Source organism: Ovis aries, chromosome 26, assembly GCF_016772045.2.
Source record: "Ovis aries strain OAR_USU_Benz2616 breed Rambouillet chromosome 26, ARS-UI_Ramb_v3.0, whole genome shotgun sequence".
NCBI lineage: Eukaryota > Metazoa > Chordata > Mammalia > Artiodactyla > Bovidae > Ovis > Ovis aries.
Window position 1 is genome coordinate 5,709,170 of NC_056079.1, and position 19,276 is coordinate 5,728,445.

Genomic DNA, 19,276 nt, shown 5'->3' on the forward strand with positions numbered 1-19,276 from the left:
AGAGCTAATGAGAAACACAGATTAGGAGCCAAGGTCTATTCTGAGATTAAGATAACGTGTCCTAACAGAAGGTTTACAGCGAAATGAAAGAGTCGGGCAGAGAGTTGAATGGGGGAAAGCGGGTTGTTGTTAAAAGTTCCCATCTGGCTTGAAGCCATTGTCCTCTGCTGTGCAAGCACCGTGGTGCGATGTCGCTGCGATAGTCAGTGAGGGAGCTCTGTGTGCAGTCTGTCTGAGCCCTCTTTAGAATAAACACAGCCCACAACAAGAACAACTTCAGGGTGGTTTGGGGTTTGTATAGACAGCTTCACGTATGGAAATGACAGCTTGTGAAAGCAAGACTGAGCTTTCAGTATCCTGAGTCCAATTCTCTGTGAAAAGCCTGAAGCAGTGGGCTCGTGGGAGCCCCAAGAACACGACCACCTTGTCACAGCGTCACCGCGGCCAGGTGCCCTGCACGCCCGCCCCGCATGGGGTCACCTTCAGAGCCGCTGGAGGAACTGAAGGGGCTACACCACTAACTCTGCTGGCACGCTGGCAAAACTCACCCCCACCGACAGATGACAAGCGCTCGGCATAAAACCCCCGAGGTTCTGAGAAATGGATGGTCTGCTTTACTTAATTTCCTCCCGTTTACCCGGAGCCCCGATCTATTTTAGTAAATAAATTCAGGAAATTGGTAAAGCACTTTACTCCATCCGTTATGTATCCGTAATTAAGGCGATTGTCACGTTTTTCCTGGCTCCGGCACTGTGTTGCTCACAGCTTCCCTCCCGCGCCTGCGACCGGTTTATAAGGTCCCTATAAAGGGGTGTCACGGAGTTTAAACCACTGGCACAAACAACACAGCCCATACGTTGTGCAGAGAAGGGCACTTCCTCTGTTCATAAAGATTCCTGACCTTAGAGACGTCTCTCCACTGATCCTAGCACTGTCTCCCAGTAAAGCGTGTCCCTGTTCAGCCCCGGCTCCTTTGCAGGGCAGCACAGGAGACAGCAAGTGGCCGTTCACTCAGAGGTGTCAGCCACCACCCCCCTGCCCTGGCCGCCCCCTCCTGTCCACCCGCCGGGCTGGCAGTGAAACCTGAGCCGGCGACGCCGTGCCCGGGAGCGGCGCCTCCTCACCTTCATGAGCCACTGCGTGTTGTTCTCCATGATGTTCTCCAGCACCTGCAGCCTCTGCACCGAGTCGTCGTAGTCAAGGGGCGCGTCCCTCTGCACGGCGTTGGGCACGTAGGCGCTGGAGGGCGAGCGGCAGTGGTCCGTCTCCGGCAGGAGGAACGTGTAGCTACAGGCTCCGTGCTGAACCTGATACTGTTTCTTCCCAGCAGCGATGTCCGTGCCCTTCCGAGAGCCGCTGTGGGCTGTGGCTACGGCCAGATCACAGCTCAGAGTCAAGAAAACAAGCTGCCACATTCTTTCTGTCTGTCGGTAATAAACCACCCGCTCAGCAAACTTCCAGGCGCATGAGAGTCCCGGCGCTAAGCTGCCCTCTCAGACGCGGGGCTCGGGGGCAGAGGCTCAAGGTCCATCAAGGGAAGCCTCCTGTTCCCTCCTTTCCCAGCCTTGGTCTCTGCTGCCGTCTCCTCTCTGGCCTCGCAGCAGACTGTCAGATCACAGTGGGGAGAAGAGCCCTGCTCCCCGTGAGGGCTGCATTCGCCTTCCAGACCCACGTCAGCGCTGCTTTGTCTCTCTTCCCCAGATTCTCCAGTGTCAGGGTCCGAATCAATCACTTTCCTTTCCTTATATGATAAGTTGATAAGAGCAGGCAGACATGTGCAGCCGGCGGCTCCGCCCTCCCGGCTTGCGCGTTATCTTCCTGTAGGGGGGTCACCAGCCAGGCCACAGGAAAAATCCGGGCTTGATGTGTACTGTCCAACCGGGACTATATGCTGCAGAAGCCCTCTGGGAAAAACCGATCAGTTACAGGACCCCTGGGTATTTCAGAGGCACCACCCTAATTGACTGTTTCCTAGAGAGAGCCTGTAGGTCTCCTGTGTCTGAAACTGATTTCACAGCGCGAAGCTGGTAAATATCTGGGGCAATAGCTTTAAAGTACAATGAAAGTTCCTGTTTTTTCCTTTAGGAATAAAAATACTGCAAATATGTCAGGACTTTGGTTTATTTTTGTTATTACAAACAAAGAGGAAGAAGTCTCGCTCTTGTAAACTCTGTGCCTTTTCATAGGGAAAATAGTTTCGTTGGTATTACTTGATTTTTGAACCATTTAGCCAAGTATGCAAAACTTTCATCTTAAAACAGCTGGATAGGAACATCACACTTTATTCAATTTGTGTTAGGAAAGTCAGTTTCTGAGCACTGACATTTCATCTTTTAAGCAAAATACCCACTCCAGTACTTAACGTAAACTTAATATATTACTAGCCTGATTAATTGTCCACTAAATTAGAATCCATAGAAAAATCAGAATTTAAGAGGGAGTTGAGAGTGGCATATATGAACTTCTCCTTTATTAGGTCAGAATTTGCTCAAATCCAATCATTTTGTAACATATCATCCAGGATCAGTTGAATCAGTCCCACTCAGTGCTGGACTCCGGCAAATCACTTCTTTTTCATTAACCCCAAAGTCCTTGTCTGCCAGATTCAAGGGCTGCGTTAACTCCCAAGGTTTTTCTGTTTCAATTCTGTGGATCCATAAATCCTCCAGGGTACTTCCTTCAATAGCTAAAACTTGACGTTTGGGGGCTGACAGTATGCTCGCTCACCAGCCAGTGTGCATGGTGGGGGTCGGGGACAGGGGGAGGCGCCGCTACGTGGAGCCCCTGAGAGGGTCTGTCCATGCCCAAGGGCACGAGATTCCACCCAGGCAGCAGTGGCCAGCTCAGCACTGACCCAGTGGACCTCGTCCTCCTGTAAGGCCAGTGTCCATGTAATCATGCAAGTGAATTGTGTCAAGAGACCTGATTAGACCTTCAGAGACATCCCTCCTGTGCAATGACAGATATTTTTATTATGATATCTCAAGCTGTTACTTGCCCTCAGCATGGCATTGTCACTTAATCCACCCACAGGGTCCTGTTATTGAATGTTTGGATAAAATAGGTCATGTCATTTTTCTAAGAAGGGGTTTGTAGATGCCCCCAGATTCTCAAAGGGCTTGATGGCTCAGGAAGCTAGAACTTAATTTTGGTGCAAGGTCTCCACTAAGAGAACAAGTTAAAGATACACCTATTCAGGCTACTAACTGCAGAGGGACACGTGTAGGATTTGAAGACGGGACTCGTGTTAGAACCCTGATTCTCGGAGATCTGCAGCAAATGCTTAACTCCTCTAAGCCTCAGTTTCCCTACCTGCAAAATAGGAGGGTTCTTTCTCAGCAGCACTTTTAGAGTTAAAATGATACGAAGTAATGCATGTAACTCAAGAAATATTACTTTCCTTCTCCAGCACTTCCCATTAAAATTTCCACTGTCAGATATTGTCGCTGTGTTACTCTCTGGCTGACCATGAAGCAGAAACACAGGGGGCGCTTTTTTCATCCAAACTGCTTCCCCATTTGCAAGCGTATATTATAAGGTAATAATGTCGCACATGTGGTTTCCAAGATCATCTGTCTGCTTCTCAGGCAAACAGGGTGGTTTAAAAAGAAGCCGCAGAAAGAGCGGGCACCACAAGTAGTCCTTGTCTGCTGGGTGCTGGGGGGCGTGATGGCGCGTCGGACATAGAGGAGCAGAGAGAGTGAGGCGGGGAGACCCCGGCCCTGGGAGGGGACACCCAGGAGGAGCGCGTGTTGCCTCCAGGGCACCGGTTCTGCCGCTGGTGGGAGGGGGTGCTCCTTTGTCCAGGCCCTCCGGCCCGGGCGTGCAGTGGGCAGCCTGTAGGTACGTGGAAATTCTTCCCTGAGGCTTGGAGGGGAGTGGGGGTTGGCAGGCGTGCCCCGTAAAGTGTCCAGGAGTAAGTATTTCAGGTTCCTGGGCCACACGGGCTCTGTCACAGCTGCTCAACTCTGCCGTCGTAGTGTAGAAGCCATCAAGAGAAAACCCTCGAGGATGGGAGGTGGCTGTGTGCCAACGAAGCGTTATTCGTTGACACTGAAATTTGAACTTATCATAATTTCCACGTCATGAAATATTCTCTGGATTTTTTTCAGTCTTTTAAAAATGTAGGAACCATTCTTAGCTCACTGGCCGTTCCGTGGGGACCGCAGGCGCTGGAGGGGGTTGCGGGGGGGCTGTGACACAGTCTCCAGGCCTCTCTGGGCGCAGGCAGTGTAAGAGGGAACCTCCAGGAGCCTTCCATGCCTCAGAGCAGCGCCCGTTGTCCCAAGGACGAGAACTGTGAGACAGGCCGGGGGAAAGGGCTCATTGAAGGGACGGGAACATTCGACCAAAAAGAAAAGTGCCGCTTGGAAGCTGGATCTAAACTCCAAGAGGGAAGAGGCCCTGGGAGAACTGTGTCAGTGTGAAAGCAGAGCAGCGCCTTCAGGGCTGGATGGTGGGCTGAACGTTGCACCACGAGGAAGCGGGGGAAGACGGGCGCGTCCACCACAGCCAGCTGGAGACCCCAGAGGGACCAGCAGGGCCGAGCGGGGGCTCCCTGGGGCCGTCAGGCGGGAAGACTCTGCCCTGGGCGCAGACTCACCCCCAGCACGCACTTGTTTCCTGAGCGCCGGGCAGCAGGCAGCAGTCGCTACTTGCACCCCAGCCTGGGGATGGAGGCTGGATGCAGCCTTGACTGCTTCTCAGAGCTGTTCAGTTTCAAAGAGAATCTTGAGTTTCCGTCAATGACTTGCTGACAGGCTCACTAAAGGCAGATGGGGCTATAAAACGAGAAATATTATTACAGCCTTCCCAAAAGCTGCCTTCCTGCCCAGCCAATTTTTTTTCTTCTTTTTTTTTGTCCTAACAGCTCTGCCGAACAGCTGTGTGTGGTGCTATTTATTTTCTTAATAATGTTTGTTTTCTCCCCTGTACTGTATGTCATCAGCTGAAATTCCGGAGGCTCCCATTTATTCGCTGTAGCGCTGTATCAAGTTCCCCTTTTCCACTTTGCCATCAGGGAGTAAACCCTCATTTGATGGCACCAGCAGGACCATGTGGCCGTCTTCCCTGGTAGAGAGGAGCGCTGCGGAGCTCTGACGAGGGCGCCTCTGCTCGAGGGCGCCTCTGCTCCAGGCCGCCCTGCAGAGCAGACGTGCCGGACCAGTGGGAAAAGCCTGGTCATGGCTCCAGAGACGTAGGTCCAGAGTCGATGTGGGACTTGCTTCTCTTGGATCTGGGATCTGATTGACCCCAACCTTCCCAGGACCACCCATGAGGTGCTGGATTGCTGGTTCTGGAGGCCAGAAGCCAAGAAACAGTGCCAGCTTGAACTCAGTGCAGTGCGGGGCAGCCCCCAAGGCATGGATCACCAGACAGGGTTTCAGGGAAACCTGCGTGACTTCTGCTCTTTCCAGGGAGCCTGCTTAATACTCATATCTAACGGGTTAGTTATACTGTTGGACTAAGGAGGGACAGAAGTGGGTCAGCTGTTGCGGGGGGGGGTTGGGGGTGGTCATTGCCGTCTGAGCAGCAAGCGTATGTGGCAAGTGTCCACTCCGAAAGCCCGTGGCTAATGGGGAGTAATGAGAAACCACGCAGACGTACTTAGGGGCGCATTGATGTCCCATGTCACCTGGCGTTTTGTGCCAGTCTCTTTCCATCGCGTCTGGGCAGATCCCCAGAGTTGGTCTTGCACCCGCTGGTCTCTGCCATGCGGCGAAGTGGCCGTCACCATGGCACTGATGTCCGCAGGCCTCGGTGGCTGGGCCGGCATGGGCTTAGTTTTTCAAAAGTGCTGTGCTGGTGTGAGAGGACCTCCGGGTGCTGAAATACCCCTGCTAGGTGACGCTGAGGACAGTCTTGGCTCTCAGCCGTTCACAGACAGCGGGCTCCTCAGGACCCCAGGGCATGGGGCCTTTCACCCACCTCCCTCTCCCACCTCCTTCTGTCCTGACCTTTTTAAAGTCAGTTAAATCGGCCAGCATGTTTACAGTTTAGTGTGCAGTGTACAGGGGAAGCCATTAAGAAGCTCACTGGACATCAGATTGTTACAAGAGAAAAAGTTACTCTTACTACTTTCTTTTCCCCAAATTGTATGCAACAATGAATGAGAGCCGAAGAAGCCACAAGGAAAAAGGAAAGAAAGGGCAAGAAGAGGGGGAAGGGAACAGAAAGTGAGTATTTCGGCTTCTGGAAGCAGGCCCCCTCGTGGTGAGTCACAGAAGAGCTGTCTCTGTTCTGCGTCTCGTCCGTGGAACGGACCTGAAGGGGCTCGCGTGGGGTCCAGAGCCGTCTTGCAGAAGCCGTGGGCGGCCCCTCCCTGGAGGAGCTGGCCAAGTTGAGCCAGTGTTAGATGCCGAGAGGGCAGGCTGCGGGGGTCAGTCCCCAGCTGCAGGGTCTGAGGACGGTAGCAAGGAGAAAGCCTCTTAAAGAGAGACAGAGGAAAGAGAGACAGAGGAAAGAGACAGAGGAAAGAGAAGGCCTGTAGATGCCAGTACACACACGTGGCGCTGTGGGAGGCTGACCTTGCTCCTGTGACGGACCTGGAAACCAAGGCTCGGCGGGGCGAGGCCACAGGCCTCCGCCAGCCCCCCACATCTCAGGGCCTTTCTTTCACACTCGTGGATTTAAGTGGAAGTTAAAGCAGTGCTTTTGTCTCTTGCTTCTTTAGTATCTGTTCCGTTTTGGTTGCTATGGCGTGTGGAGTCTTAGCATAGCAAGCAGGACCTTTGCTCCCTCCCGGGGAAAGCACCCACGCCCCCCGAGTTGGAAGTGCAGAGTCTTAACCACTGGACCGCCAGGAAGTCCTAAGCCATGACTTCTTTTTAATCCCGATTTTAACATGGAAAGCTCAGCCACCCTTGGAGAACTGTGGGGAATCTCCATCACGTCACATGGCTGTCACCTCTGCGCTGCACAGACAGCACACCACAGAGACGTAACCCGTTCCACTGGTGGGTCCACCTTCTGTGGCCTTCGGCCACCCAAGTGGGGGCAGCCTGTCATGGACGGGGCCGCCATGTGCCCACCTGGATGCGGGGTCTGTCTGCCCATGGGCGCATGGAGCGGCGCAGACTCAGCCTGGTCGTTCTCACCGAGGAGGGACTCTGCGGAGGTCCAGCCTCTGGTCTGCCTGCATCAGTTACGCTGTCTATGTCCGTCCTTGCCATCTTTCCAGTTTCCTGGTGTCAACTTTTCTTTTTTTCTCCTTTCTTTGCCTTTTTAATTTCATGCCCTGTCGCTGGCTGAAAGAGGGTGATGTTCCTTTGAGAATACGTACAGTTTCTGAAACGAAGTATGCTGCCCAGTTTAGCACGATTTTCTGTCCTAGCTGCAATTAAACATACATAGCATTTGCCATAAAAGAGCTGGCCTGTTCCATATAGGGGAGAGCTAAGTGGCATTTACTTAGAATCAGGTACTGGCTCCATTAAATTCACCTTTGCAGAAGATGAGGAAATGTATAATTTGTTAAAATAAGTGTCTGCCTGCCGGAGGAGGAGAGAAAGCCTTTGCCAGATGTGTTTTCAGGCAATTTCCTTTCCTGGGAAATAGCCATCTTCCCTGCATGCCCCTCATGTTGTCACTTTCAGAGCAGATAGACTTGAGTGCCGGGCGTTAAAGGGCAGAGGCCTCGATAGCATCACCTTATCTGAGACGATGATCTTCCTGCTTGCAGCTGTGTGACTTCTCTTTGACAGGGAGCTGTAGGCATCTGTGTGTCAGAAGGTTAGCACTGATGGAAGGGTCAGAGTTAATACTGAGAAAAATATTTTTCATTCTTATTTAGGTTATTGGTTGTCATTCTTATTTAAGTTAGTTCAGTCAAAGAAGTACCAAACCCTCACGCATTCTAACTTATCTGAGTGTTTACTGTGTCATTATGTCTGAAAGACTTTTAGAGAAGTTTGTTTTTGTTTTGTTTTTTTAAGGAAACTTAGAAGATTCCTGAATCTTTGACAGTTTTGTACTGCCATGAACCAGCAGAGCATCAGCTCAAGACAGTTTGCTTTGTAAAGCCACATTGTGTATAATATGGAACCTGAAGAACTGAAAAGAAAAAGCTTTTTATTTATGAGAAACTTGGGAAATATCCAAGTAACTATTTTTCTAAGATTTCATGATGAATTCCCTGAATTTTTAGGAATATGTTAGTTTATGTAATTCTTCTGTTACATGCAGTTATCTCAAATGCTGTTTGATTTTAAAATATTTTCATCCTCCAATATTTTTGTTTTATCTTTCCATCAAAAAAAGTGCCTAAAAGGTCAAGATACAAGTCATAACTTTAAAAAGGCAGTGAGTGGATGAAATTCTAAAACAATAGATGAGTGCATTAGCCTGATAATATTTCTGCCAGTAATTCTGTGTCCTGTTTTCTGCCCGTATGTAGAAAAAAAAGGCTAAACATTCTCTTTCAGTGGATTGATGTCAGTGATTACTGTTTTGCTTATGACCAATGAAAAGTCAATAAAATCTTTCCTTTGACTAACACTGTTGTTAGAGTGTTTTGAAGTGGGCTTCAAAACAGAAAAGATTTTGAAGTGGGCTTATAAGTTGTAATTTTATACTAAATGTTCCTAATTTCAGCAAAGCTACTGAGAAGTCAGATCCTATTGCCTGTGAAAAATGTGTCTAGTCTCCCTGCCATAACCATCCTACTGAAGAACTGTCCAAATTCCTCTCAGAATGAGTTTTCTCTTGAGAGTGGCCTAATGCCATCGAGATAAATCTCTGTTTAATCTAAATTTATAAATTTTTTATCTTAATTATTGAGAAACCTTTTAAAATAAGAGAGATAAAAATGTCATGTGTGTTATTTCCATGAAGATATATTATCTTTCTTGGTTATAGGTTAGCATAAATAAAATTGCTTATGTCAAAGAAGTAAAAATAATAATAATAAAAGCACGTGACCCCCTTTTGGTATTCCTGTCTGTCTAACTGACTTGATGTTAAAAAATCTTCCTGTGGGAAATTAGGCTTGATTGTGGAGTTACATGTACTAAAAGTCATTTTTGAAGAATTATATATAGTTTTTGAAGAATTATAAGTATAATAAATAGTTATGCATAAAAGGAAATGATGTTTGCATCCAAGTGTATAAAAATACTCCATGCCATTCCTGTTCCTTCAGGAATCTAAGTACGGGGTCTGCCAGGGATTTCTGTCCTTCCTGGTAATCTCCTGTGTATATGCCCTACTTTTCCTCTTAATCCCATCTCAAGCAATGTCTTTTGTACTCCATTAATAATGAACTGTACTTCCCAAAGTGTTCCATTTTAAGGAAAGGGCCTAAATTCAAAGAAAGACTAATACAAAAGAAAAAATTAAAGGAAGTAAGTTGTACAAAGCCTGTGAAGAGAGGACATTTATAGCAGTATTAAGATACCTAGTTCCTGGCATCTGTTTCCCTCAAGAGAAAAAAAAAAAAAAATCTCAACAATAGTTTTTGAAAGCCTTAAAACGATCCTAGTAGAATATTTACAGGAAAAAGTATATTATTGACTCACCTATCCCCAAAATCTTGATGTGTGTTTCAGGGACATTGTTAGTTTATAGGTCGAAAAGTCTTGCTTGTCTACACTAGGAATTAAAAGCAAAACAAGAATCTGCTGTGGATGATACCTAGAGGAAAATGCTGCTTGTAATACTCACCTGCTCCCTCTGCTGGCCTGCTAACAGGGAGCAGGCGAAACTCTCCATGTTCTCTAATTACAGTCATTAAGAGAAATGACACGCAATTTAGAACTTAAAGCAGTAGCCACTAATACACTGCCCAGAACACTTTCATTATAATTTTAGTGCAAAAGGATACCACAGCAGATGTTAGACACCTTCAGTGTAGACACACACACGCAGTGAAAAATGCTTTCAAGCATTTGGTTAGCACGTAGAGAGCCAGAATCTGTTTCTCTCGTCGTCGGATGATCAGGTTGCTTCCCGAGTGAGTGAAGCCATGTGATTCTCACAGCAGGAAGGGGAGAGGTCTCTGCTGTCCGGCTCCTTAGAGGACAAGCTTAGAGACCTGATCTTGCTATTAGCAAGTTTGTTAGAGTCTTATGAGGTAGATCACTGCTTTGTACATGGCATAAATCTTAAGCCTAGGTTTTTCTAGATGAAAGTAAATAGCTGAGTAGCCTCCATTCTTCTTGACCCTTGATGGTCCAGCAGTGCCTGTTCTGTGGACTTCTGCTCTGGATGAGACTGATAGTGATAGTGAATAAAGAAATCCCAGTCTGGTCAGTAAACAGGTAGTCCAGAGTGTCACTGAGACGTCACAAGTGATTGAAGTAAAGATCTGCAAGGTATGGTGTAGTCGGCACGGTGAAGGAGAGAAGTGAAAGTGAACGTCGCTCAGCCGTGTCCGGCTCTTTATGACTCCGTGGACCATGGGATTCTCCAGGCCAGAATACTGGAGTGGGTAGCCTTTCCCTTTTCCAGGGGATCTTCCCAACCTGGGGATCCGACCCAGGTCTCCCACACTGCATGTGGGTTCTTTACCAGGTGAGCCACCAGGGAGGCCCAAGAATGCTGGAGTGGGCAGCCGATCCCTGCTCCAGCGGATCTTCCTGACCCAGGCATTGAATACCAGTTGGCATGGTAACTTTTTATAAATCTGTCATTGCTTTGAGGGTCTTTGTTATGATTGAATTGTATCCCCTAAGCATTCATCCATTGATGTTCCAGCTCCCAGTCCGTCTGGGTCTGGCGCTATTTACTAATCGAATCATCAGAAATGTAATTAGATAAAATGGGTCACACCAGAGCAGGGTGAGGACTGATCTAAATGACCGGTGACCTTATGATAAGGGGAAGTGTGGAAGCAGACTCATCCACAGGAGAACACCCTGTGAAGATGAAGGCAGAGGTCAGGGTGAGGCTTCTGCCACCAAGGACCCCCAAAGGTTGCCGACAACCCCCAGAGGCTGGAGAGAGGCTTGCTCACATTCTCCCTCCCAGCCGTCAGAAGGAACTGGTCCTGCAGACACTCTGAGCTTGGACTTCCAGCCTCCAGACCCGTGAGAGAATAGATTCTGGTTGTTTAAGCCAGTCAGTTTGTGGTTATTAGTTACAGCTGCCCTGGTGCTGTTTAGTCATTAAGCCATGTCTGACTCTTTTGCGACCCCATGAATTTTAACCCACCGCGCTCCTCTGTCCGTGGAATTTCCCAGGCAAGAATACTGGAGTGGGTTGCCGTTCCCTTCTCCAAAGGATCTTCCCAGCCCAGAGAGCAAACCCTGGTCTCCTGCACTGCAGACAAATTCTTCATCATCTGAGCCACCAGGGAAGCCTCCCAAATAATTAAATAATAGCTTTTAAAATGTTGCTGTCTTGCAGCCCCCACCAAACACTGTGACTGTTTGGCGGTTGTGCTTACTATTTAAGACTGGAGAAGTCCAGATAGCTCAGATATTTTTAGGTGGTATGTGTTAGTCACTCAGTCATGTCTGACTCTTTGGAACCCTGTGGACTGTAGCTCGCCAGGCTCCTCTGTCCATGGGATTTCCCAGTCAAGAATTCTGGAGTGGGTAGCCATCCCCTTCTGCAGGGGATCTTCTGACCCAGGGATCGAACCTGGGTCTCCTGCATTGCAGGCAGATTATTTACTGTCTGAGCCACCAGGGAAGCCCACTAAGGTCGTGATAACCATGCAAAGCTTTATTTTGCTGCAGTAAAACTATCTCTTAGAAATCCCAGGCCTCTTTAGTTGCCCTGTGTAAGGCTCCTCCTTCCTGGAGGCCCAATTCCAGTGCTACTTCCTTTAGGTCTTCTCCCTCATGTTTGCAGGGAGAATGCCGGACGCCACCCTCACGGAGACCCCTCGTCTGTCCCCACCAGTGGAGGTGCAGTGAGGCTCCTTGATGAAGGGACGATGGTTCATTATTCCCACTAACCATGAGGAATAAGGTCATCAAGGCCCGAGGCCACGCCTCCTTAGGTCGCCTCTAGTGTGTTTCCAGATGACATCTGGGCATCCACCCCAACCTGCTCAAAGACAATGGCGATAAAGATGCAGGCTGGGTGATGTCACACGGGGCTCCCCTCCTGCAGATTCTCTGTCTCAGTCACGTGCCGTGACGGGCCTCCTTCCCTGACGAGCCGAGGGTCTTGGCAGCGGATCCCACCCTGGACCAGTTGCGAGATTCTCCCATTCATCTGCCCATCTACCTTCTGAAGGTGGCCCAGGGGCTGGCAGGTTGTTGTAAGTCCTTGGTCTTTTCTCAGTAGTCGGATGCCTTTTCCTCAGACTGTCTGCAGTGTTTGTGCCATAGCTGCCATATTTGCAAGCTTCTGTTCTTCAGCTTTTTGGGGTTTTGTGGGGGAGGGGGTTGGCTCTGTCCGGTCTTCGTTGCTGCGTAGGCTTTTGCAGTTAAAATTGCAATGAGCAGATTTCTCGTTGTGCGGGCTTCTCTTGTTGTGCAGCACAGGCTCTAGAGCTTGGGCTCAGTAGTTGTGGCTCATGGGCTTAGTTGCCCCACAGCAGGTGGAATCTTCCCAGACCAGGGATCGAACCAGCGTCCCCTGCATTGCAAGGCAGTTTCCTAATCCTTGGATCAGCAGGGAAGCCCAGGCTTCTGTTCTTCAGCCTGAAGGTCCTGCTGGGGTTTTTTCATCGGGCCTCTCTCCTATCACCTCATTTTCTCTGGAGCCTGTTGTATTTGAATGAAGCTGGGTAGCTCAGAGCAAAAGAGCCGCCCCCCGGTGCAGAAGACCCTGGAGACGCAGGTTCGATCCCTGGATCAGGAGGATCCCCTGGAGGAGAAAATGGCAATCTACTCCAGTATTCTTGCTGGGAAATCCATGGAGAGAGGAGCCTGACGGGCTACAGTCCGTGGGTCGCAAAGAATCGGACATGACTGAGCATGCGCACACCAAACTCTGAAATGTAGGTAAGTCCCAAATGGAGTTAAATTATCAAATGCATGGCCGCTGATAGTTAAGCGAGGCCAGTAAGCACGCCTGCAGACTCTGAGTACGCAGAGCGTGACTGAGTGTCTCGTGAACGTGCTTGAGGTTTCCTCTGAAGGAAAGTGTTGTCCTTCAGGGTGATTTTTGAAACGGTATATGCTTACCTGGCTGCCCTGGTTCAAAACGTGTCTAGAGCTTCTTCCCAAGCTATTCTAAGCTGCTATAGAGGAGCTGCTCAGCACTGCGGCTGTCGCTCAGTCGTGTCCAACTCTTTCTGCCCCATGGACTGTAGCCCACCAGGCTCCTCTGTCCATGGGGATTCTCCAGGCAAGAATTCTGGAGTGGGTTGCCATTCCCTTCTCCAAGAATAGCTGTTTAGTAGGTGACTAAAAACATACTATCATCAATCCTATCGGTTTTCAGTGTTTTCTGTTTTATTCAATTCAACATGTATGAAAGACTCTGTACTTTGTTGTTGTTCAGTTGCTCAGTCATGTCCAGCTCCTTGCGACCCCATGGACTCAGCACGCCAGGCCTCCCTGTCCATCACCAACTCCCGGAGTTTACCCAAACTCATGTCCATTGAGTCAGTGATGCCATCCAACCATCTCGTCCTCTGTCATCCCCTTCTCCTCTTGCCCTCAATCTTTCCCAGCATCAGGGTCTTTTCCAGTGAGTCAGCTCTTCGCATCAGGTGGCCAAAGTATTGGAGCTTGTTAAAAAAAAAAAAAAAAGCAAATTAAGGAATTTTCATATAGTCTAGAAAGAGCTTGAGATGAGTCTCATCCATTTCCTTCATGGGGAGCTAAGTGATCTGGACCTAATGAATCCAGAATCTGTGACTTCCACCTGCTGCCAAAGTAGCTCTAAAAAAGTCAAACCAGCTCAAAGTTGGGTGTCATGGAGACCAAGGTCTCCTTCGCATGAGAGCCCCTTTCAGGCATCAGAATATCTCCTGTTTCTGAACTGGACATGAGGGTTTTCCTGCCACGTTTAGGAGAGCCTCATTTGCCTTCTGGGTACATCAGAAGTGGCTCCTATGGGACTTCCCTGGTGGCTCAGTGGATAAGAATCCACTTGCCGGTGCCGGGGACACAGGTTCAATCCCTGGTCCAGGAAGATCCCACATGCTGCAGCCCAGCTAAGCCCGTGCACCCCGCCTGCTGAACCCCACATGCCCCAGAGCCCGTGCTCTACAGCGAGAGAAGCCACCACAATGAGAAGCCTGCCCCCTGCAACGGAGACTGGCCCCTGCTCTTGGCAAGCAGAGAAAGCCCTTGCACAGCAGCCAAGACCCAGTCAGTGCAACCAAAAAAAACAGAAGTGGCCCCTGCTGTCACCAGCCACCCTGGCTTTGCTTCTCAGGTGCTGCACTGTCCTCGTCAACTCTGGGGCCCTGATTTTGGAGTAGAATAAGCTGGAGCCCCTGTGAAGTCTCCTGGGAGAGGGAAACGGGGGGAAATTCTTTCCCCAAGTGGTGTTTCTAGGAAAATATGCAGCCAGAACCTGCAGCTGTTCGCTCTCCAGTATCAGCTCTAAACAGCATTTGAGTTGGCAAAAAGAAAAGTGAGAGAACAATGCGGCCTGAAGCCTGAAACTTTGGGAAACCCCTCTCCATAATGTGCGTGTTTAGGGCTTACAATTTTCCTGTTTTCAGGACATAAGAGCTGTTTTCCAACTTTTCTGGGCCTGTTTTTTGGGTTTTGGTGTTCTTTTTTTTTAAAAGTGTTTTAATGATTGAACATGAAAAATACTTCTTGATCATTTTATAATATAAATCTCACTATTTAATTGGAGCTTTTCCCTTTTTTTCCAGAATAGACTATTTCATTACTGCCAAAATGCCAGTATAGCTGGGAGAGAATGAAATTAGGATTAAATGCAATTCAGTCAGCGGCCAAAGCTCTGCACGCAAGATGCATACTTTGGACATCTGCAACTCGGGGATGCCAACAATTTCAAAAGCTCCATCATCCACAAAAAGAGTTTAGGGTAAACAGACCCATCTTGGTGACCAACTCAGGCTCGTTTCAGGGCCTGAGCAGATGTGTGGGTTCTCGCAAAGCCGGGCAGGTTAACAGAAAAGGCACATGATACCTTGTACGGTTCAAACTCTAATCCTAGTTCGTGCGAGTTAGGTTAGCTGTTGAGAGTGGGGTTTGGCTTCTCTGGCCCATAGACTTGATTATCCCTGGAGACACTTCACAGGAGATTTTAAGCAGAAATCTGAGCAGAGGGCCAGCCCTCACAGAGCTGGCATGGGAGGTGGATGACAGGCCGGGCTGCAGGGTCTCAGGGGCCAGGGAGGCCTCGACTCTGGGACCTGCCCTAGGTGGAGCTGCCTCCAAGGCTGGGAGGACCTCTCTCCCTCCCTCCAACCCCCTCCATCTCAGCCTTACCCACCTGCAGCCCCCACCCTCCACCTGTCTTGCATGGGAGTAAGCAGCAGGCGATCTGGAGAATTCAGGGAGGTGAGCAAACACTGGGCCGTAGGTTAGAGCCCTCCCTGGGTCTGGTCCCCACCTAGTTATCGGAGAGAGCTCACTGGAATGGATGCGACTGACATCCCGACTCATCCCTGAGACGGGCGGCACTCAGCCTGCCCAGGGGCAGACGCCAGGCGTCGGAAACACCCTGTCCTCACAGGAGGGGAGCTGAACCGTCAGCCTTTCACCAAGTCTCGCCCATCAGTCAGTAAAATGTTCCTCTTGTGAAAACTGCTGTGTGTATAATTAACAGGCAGATTCTGGATACTTTTTCATACTTTCATTGTTACTGTGAGCATGAAATTCACCCCTAAACGGAAGGCTTAATGCCAAGTGGTTTGTGTATTATCTTGACTGAGTGTAATGAGATGGTTTCAGCAAAATAAGACAAATAAGCAAAGGGCACCCAACATCTCTTTATGTCCTCAAAGCAGATGTCACCAGCAGTCACGGAAAGGGTTCTTGGTTACAGGTGAGGGAAACCAGTGCCTTCTGATTTATATAAAAATGGAGTGTCTTTGGGAAAGATATTGGGTAGTTCTGAAAGTATATCAGTAATAATGAGGCTGGTGGGGGTGGGCTGAAGCCAGAGTCAGCGCCCTCCAAGACCGGCCTGGGGAGGCGTCCCTTCCCTGTTGCCGCAGCAGGAGCCGTGGGTCTGCAGCCAGCACCCAGGTACCGCCAGCTCTCCCCCACTGAGGGCCTCACCCCATCCCTGCTTCTCTGGGTCACTGGCGTCAGTTCCAGTCCCTGGGTGTGTGGGTCTCCGGGTGGGTTACTTGAGCCCTAGCAGCTGAGTGAGCTGGGAGAGTGAGACTCTGGCATTTCTAGACTCCGTGGTGGGCAGGCAGCCCAGCGTCCCACAAAGACTCACGAGGCAGGGTCTGTCCCAGCAAACACGGGCGCTCAGATGCCAACCGACCACAGAGAGGGCCCCTGTCCTGAAATGATGCGACGCCCACCAACACTGCAGTTCATTAGGAGCACTCTAATGCAAACATTAAGTGGTGTCCAGTGCGCACTCTCTTATTTCAGCCGGTGCCCTTTACCATGTTAAACCCAAAGGATCTCCTCATTCGGGAGAGACTCAGAGAGAACCCCCATTTACAGACGGAAAACAGATGCCGGAAGGCAAGTGGCTTCCCCAGAGGCCACGACGCTGCCCAGCATCGTGTGAACGCGGTCTTCTCATCCCTGCTCTTGCAGACAACTGTGCGTGTGACGCGCCTGTGCTGTGTCTCAGTAAATACAGGCATTCACTCACAGTCAGCAGCTGCATCGCTTCCTAAATGGAGGGGGCAGCCGCTGCTCGCACCTCCTTGCCGTCCTGAAGTCTCATGCCCTGTGCTGTTCGTAGCTGTGGGCAGGAAGGGCAGCGGTACAGGGCACGCGAGTAGAGCCCAGAAGCGCGCAGTTCAGGGAGAGACATGGCCACTCGACCTTCCTGTGGTCTTCGTTTTGGTCATCAGCTTGTAACAAATGTGAAAGCAAAGCAGTGCCTTCTGACAGTTCTCGAGAGACGTTCTTCTAAGAGAGGAGGTCTGTGAAGAAACTCACTGCGTGTGATTTGAATGTTTAGTACCTGATTTCCCACAGTTCTGGAGAAATTATAGATTACGTTGGAACCTAAGCTGGTCAGCACTGGCTCTGATGTCACTCCACTTGCCTCGGGGTAGCCTCCAGCCCTGGGCTCAGTGGTTGCCTCGGGGGGTGTTGGGGGAGGGCGTGCAGACACCCCAGCATCACGTCCCGTGTCAGCGGGCTGGCAGACACAGGTGGCAGTGGTGGCTTTCCTGAGTGTGCGAAGCCCTTGGAACGATGTGTCTCATGGAACAAAGTGTTGCCTAGATGCTGTTCCTGTGCTTGTTCACCGGCCAGGGACTTCCACCGTCTCTCTGTCAGTCCTCCAACAACTCCCCAAGGTCGGCAGCCCTGCGTTACAGCTGAGGAAGCCGCAGCTTAGTGAAGTGCAGTGACCTTACCGAGCTCAGTTCAAATCCAAGTCTGACTCCAAAGTAAAGCCTGTGCGGCATCCACTCACTTAACCTTTGAACACTGAGCTGGGTTCGTCACAGTCCTTGACTTGGTTGCTCATGAAGGGTCTCTTTCTTTTTTTTCTTTTTTAAATTTATTTTATATTGGAGTATAATTGATTAACAGTGTTGTATCAGTTTTAGGTACAGTCGCCTCTGCTGTGTGTGTTAGTCGCTCAGTTGTGTCCAACCTTTGGGACGCCCATGGACTGTGCCTACCCGGCTCCTCTGTCTGAGATTCTCCAGGCAAGACTACTGGAGTGGGTTGTCTTTTCCTCCTCCAGGGCATCTTCCCGACCCAGAGATCAAACCCAGGTCTGCTGCCTTGTAGGCTGATTCCTTGTTCTCTGACCAGGTAACACGTCACCTGGTTCTCTCTGGACCTAGTACAGTCAATTCTGTACCTGACAGGGTGATGGACAGGGTGATCGGGGGAGACAGCGCAGGCGTGCGGACTCCCTCCCTCCGCAGGCCAGTGTCCAGGGGGAGACAGCGCAGGCGTGCGGACTCCCTCCCTCCGCAGGGCCAGTGTCCAGGGGGAGACAGCGCAGGTGTGCGGACTCCCTCCGTCCGCAGGGCAGTATCCAGGGGGAGACAGCGCAGGCGTGCGGACTCCCTCCCTCCGCAGGGCAGTGTCCAGGGGGAGACAGCGCAGGTGTGCGGACTCCCTCCCTCCGCAGGGCAGTGTCCAGGGGGAGACAGCGCAGGCGTGCGGACTCCCTCCCTCCGCAGGGCCAGTGTCCAGGGCCGCGGGGCCCAGGCTCACCAACACGGGGAAGAGTCATTCCCGCTCCTTCAGCAGAGAAGCGTCTTCTCTCTTGAAGACTGTTCTCCTTCCCATTAGCTTTCATCATAAACACTTCCAGAGAATACTTTATTCTCAAAATGTTGTGAAATTAAAATTAAAACCACGTTAAAGCACCAACTTAAATGTCATTTTTGTGATAAATTATCACAGACTTATAAACGTATCAACTAAGTTTGTTCCAACTAGAATATCAGATGCTGTGTGAGCTAGAATCCCTGAGACTTATTTATTTTATTCAAACTGCTTTTAAAATTTTGAAAGCAGCTTTTCAGGTTTGTAATTTACCTTCCAGAACAAACATTCTACAATTTTGTTAGTACCTTTGTATTTATTCCTATATTCTATGTGGGCATCTTTGTTTTTGCATAGCTAATAGAGTAAAATTTGCTGACATATTGAGTACAGCACTTTCACAGCATCATCTTTCAGGATTTGAAACAGCTCAACTAGAATTCCATCACCTCCACTAGCTTAGTGATGCTTTCTAAGGCACACGACTTCACATTCCAGGATGTCTGGCTCTAGGGGAGTGATCACAGCATCATGATTATCTGGGTCGTGAAGCTCTTTTTTGTACAGTTCTTCTGTGTATTCCTGCCACCTCTTCTTAATATCTTCTGCTTCTGTTAGGTCCAGACCATTTCTGTCCTTTATCGAGCCCATCATTGCATGAAATGTTCCCTTGGTAGCTCTAATTTTCTTGAAGAGATCTCTAGTCTTTCCCATTCTGTTGTTTTCCTCTATTTCTTTGCATTGATCGCTGAGGAGGGCTTTCTTATCTCTCCTCACTTTTCTTTGGAACTCTGCGTTCAAAGAGGAATGTCTTTCCTTTTCTCCTTTGCTTTTCACTTCTCTTCTTTTCACAGCTATTTGTAACACCTCCTCAGACAGCCATTTTGGTTTCTTGCATTTCTTTTCCATGGGGAAGGTCTTGATCCCTGTCTCCTGTACAGTGTCACAAACTTCTGTCCATAGTTCATCAGGCACTCTATCAGATCTAGTCCCTTAAATCTATTTCTCACTTCTGCTGTATA

At 49.5% G+C, this 19,276-nt stretch overlaps 2 protein-coding genes across 11 annotated transcripts in view; one reads left to right on the top strand and one right to left on the bottom strand.

Annotated features, from left to right (window-relative positions):
• ANGPT2 (angiopoietin 2) overlaps positions 1-1,721 on the bottom strand; it is a 58,262-nt gene extending 56,541 nt beyond the window's left edge. Inside the window, exon 1 of the mRNA XM_004021671.6 lies at positions 1,125-1,721. Coding sequence (XP_004021720.1) covers positions 1,125-1,415 — 291 coding nt within the window. The 5' untranslated portion in view covers positions 1,416-1,721. The remainder of the gene's footprint in view (positions 1-1,124) is intronic.
• Positions 1-19,276, top strand: part of MCPH1 (microcephalin 1) — a 227,894-nt gene that overhangs the window by 152,628 nt on the left and 55,990 nt on the right. The window lies entirely within an intron of this gene.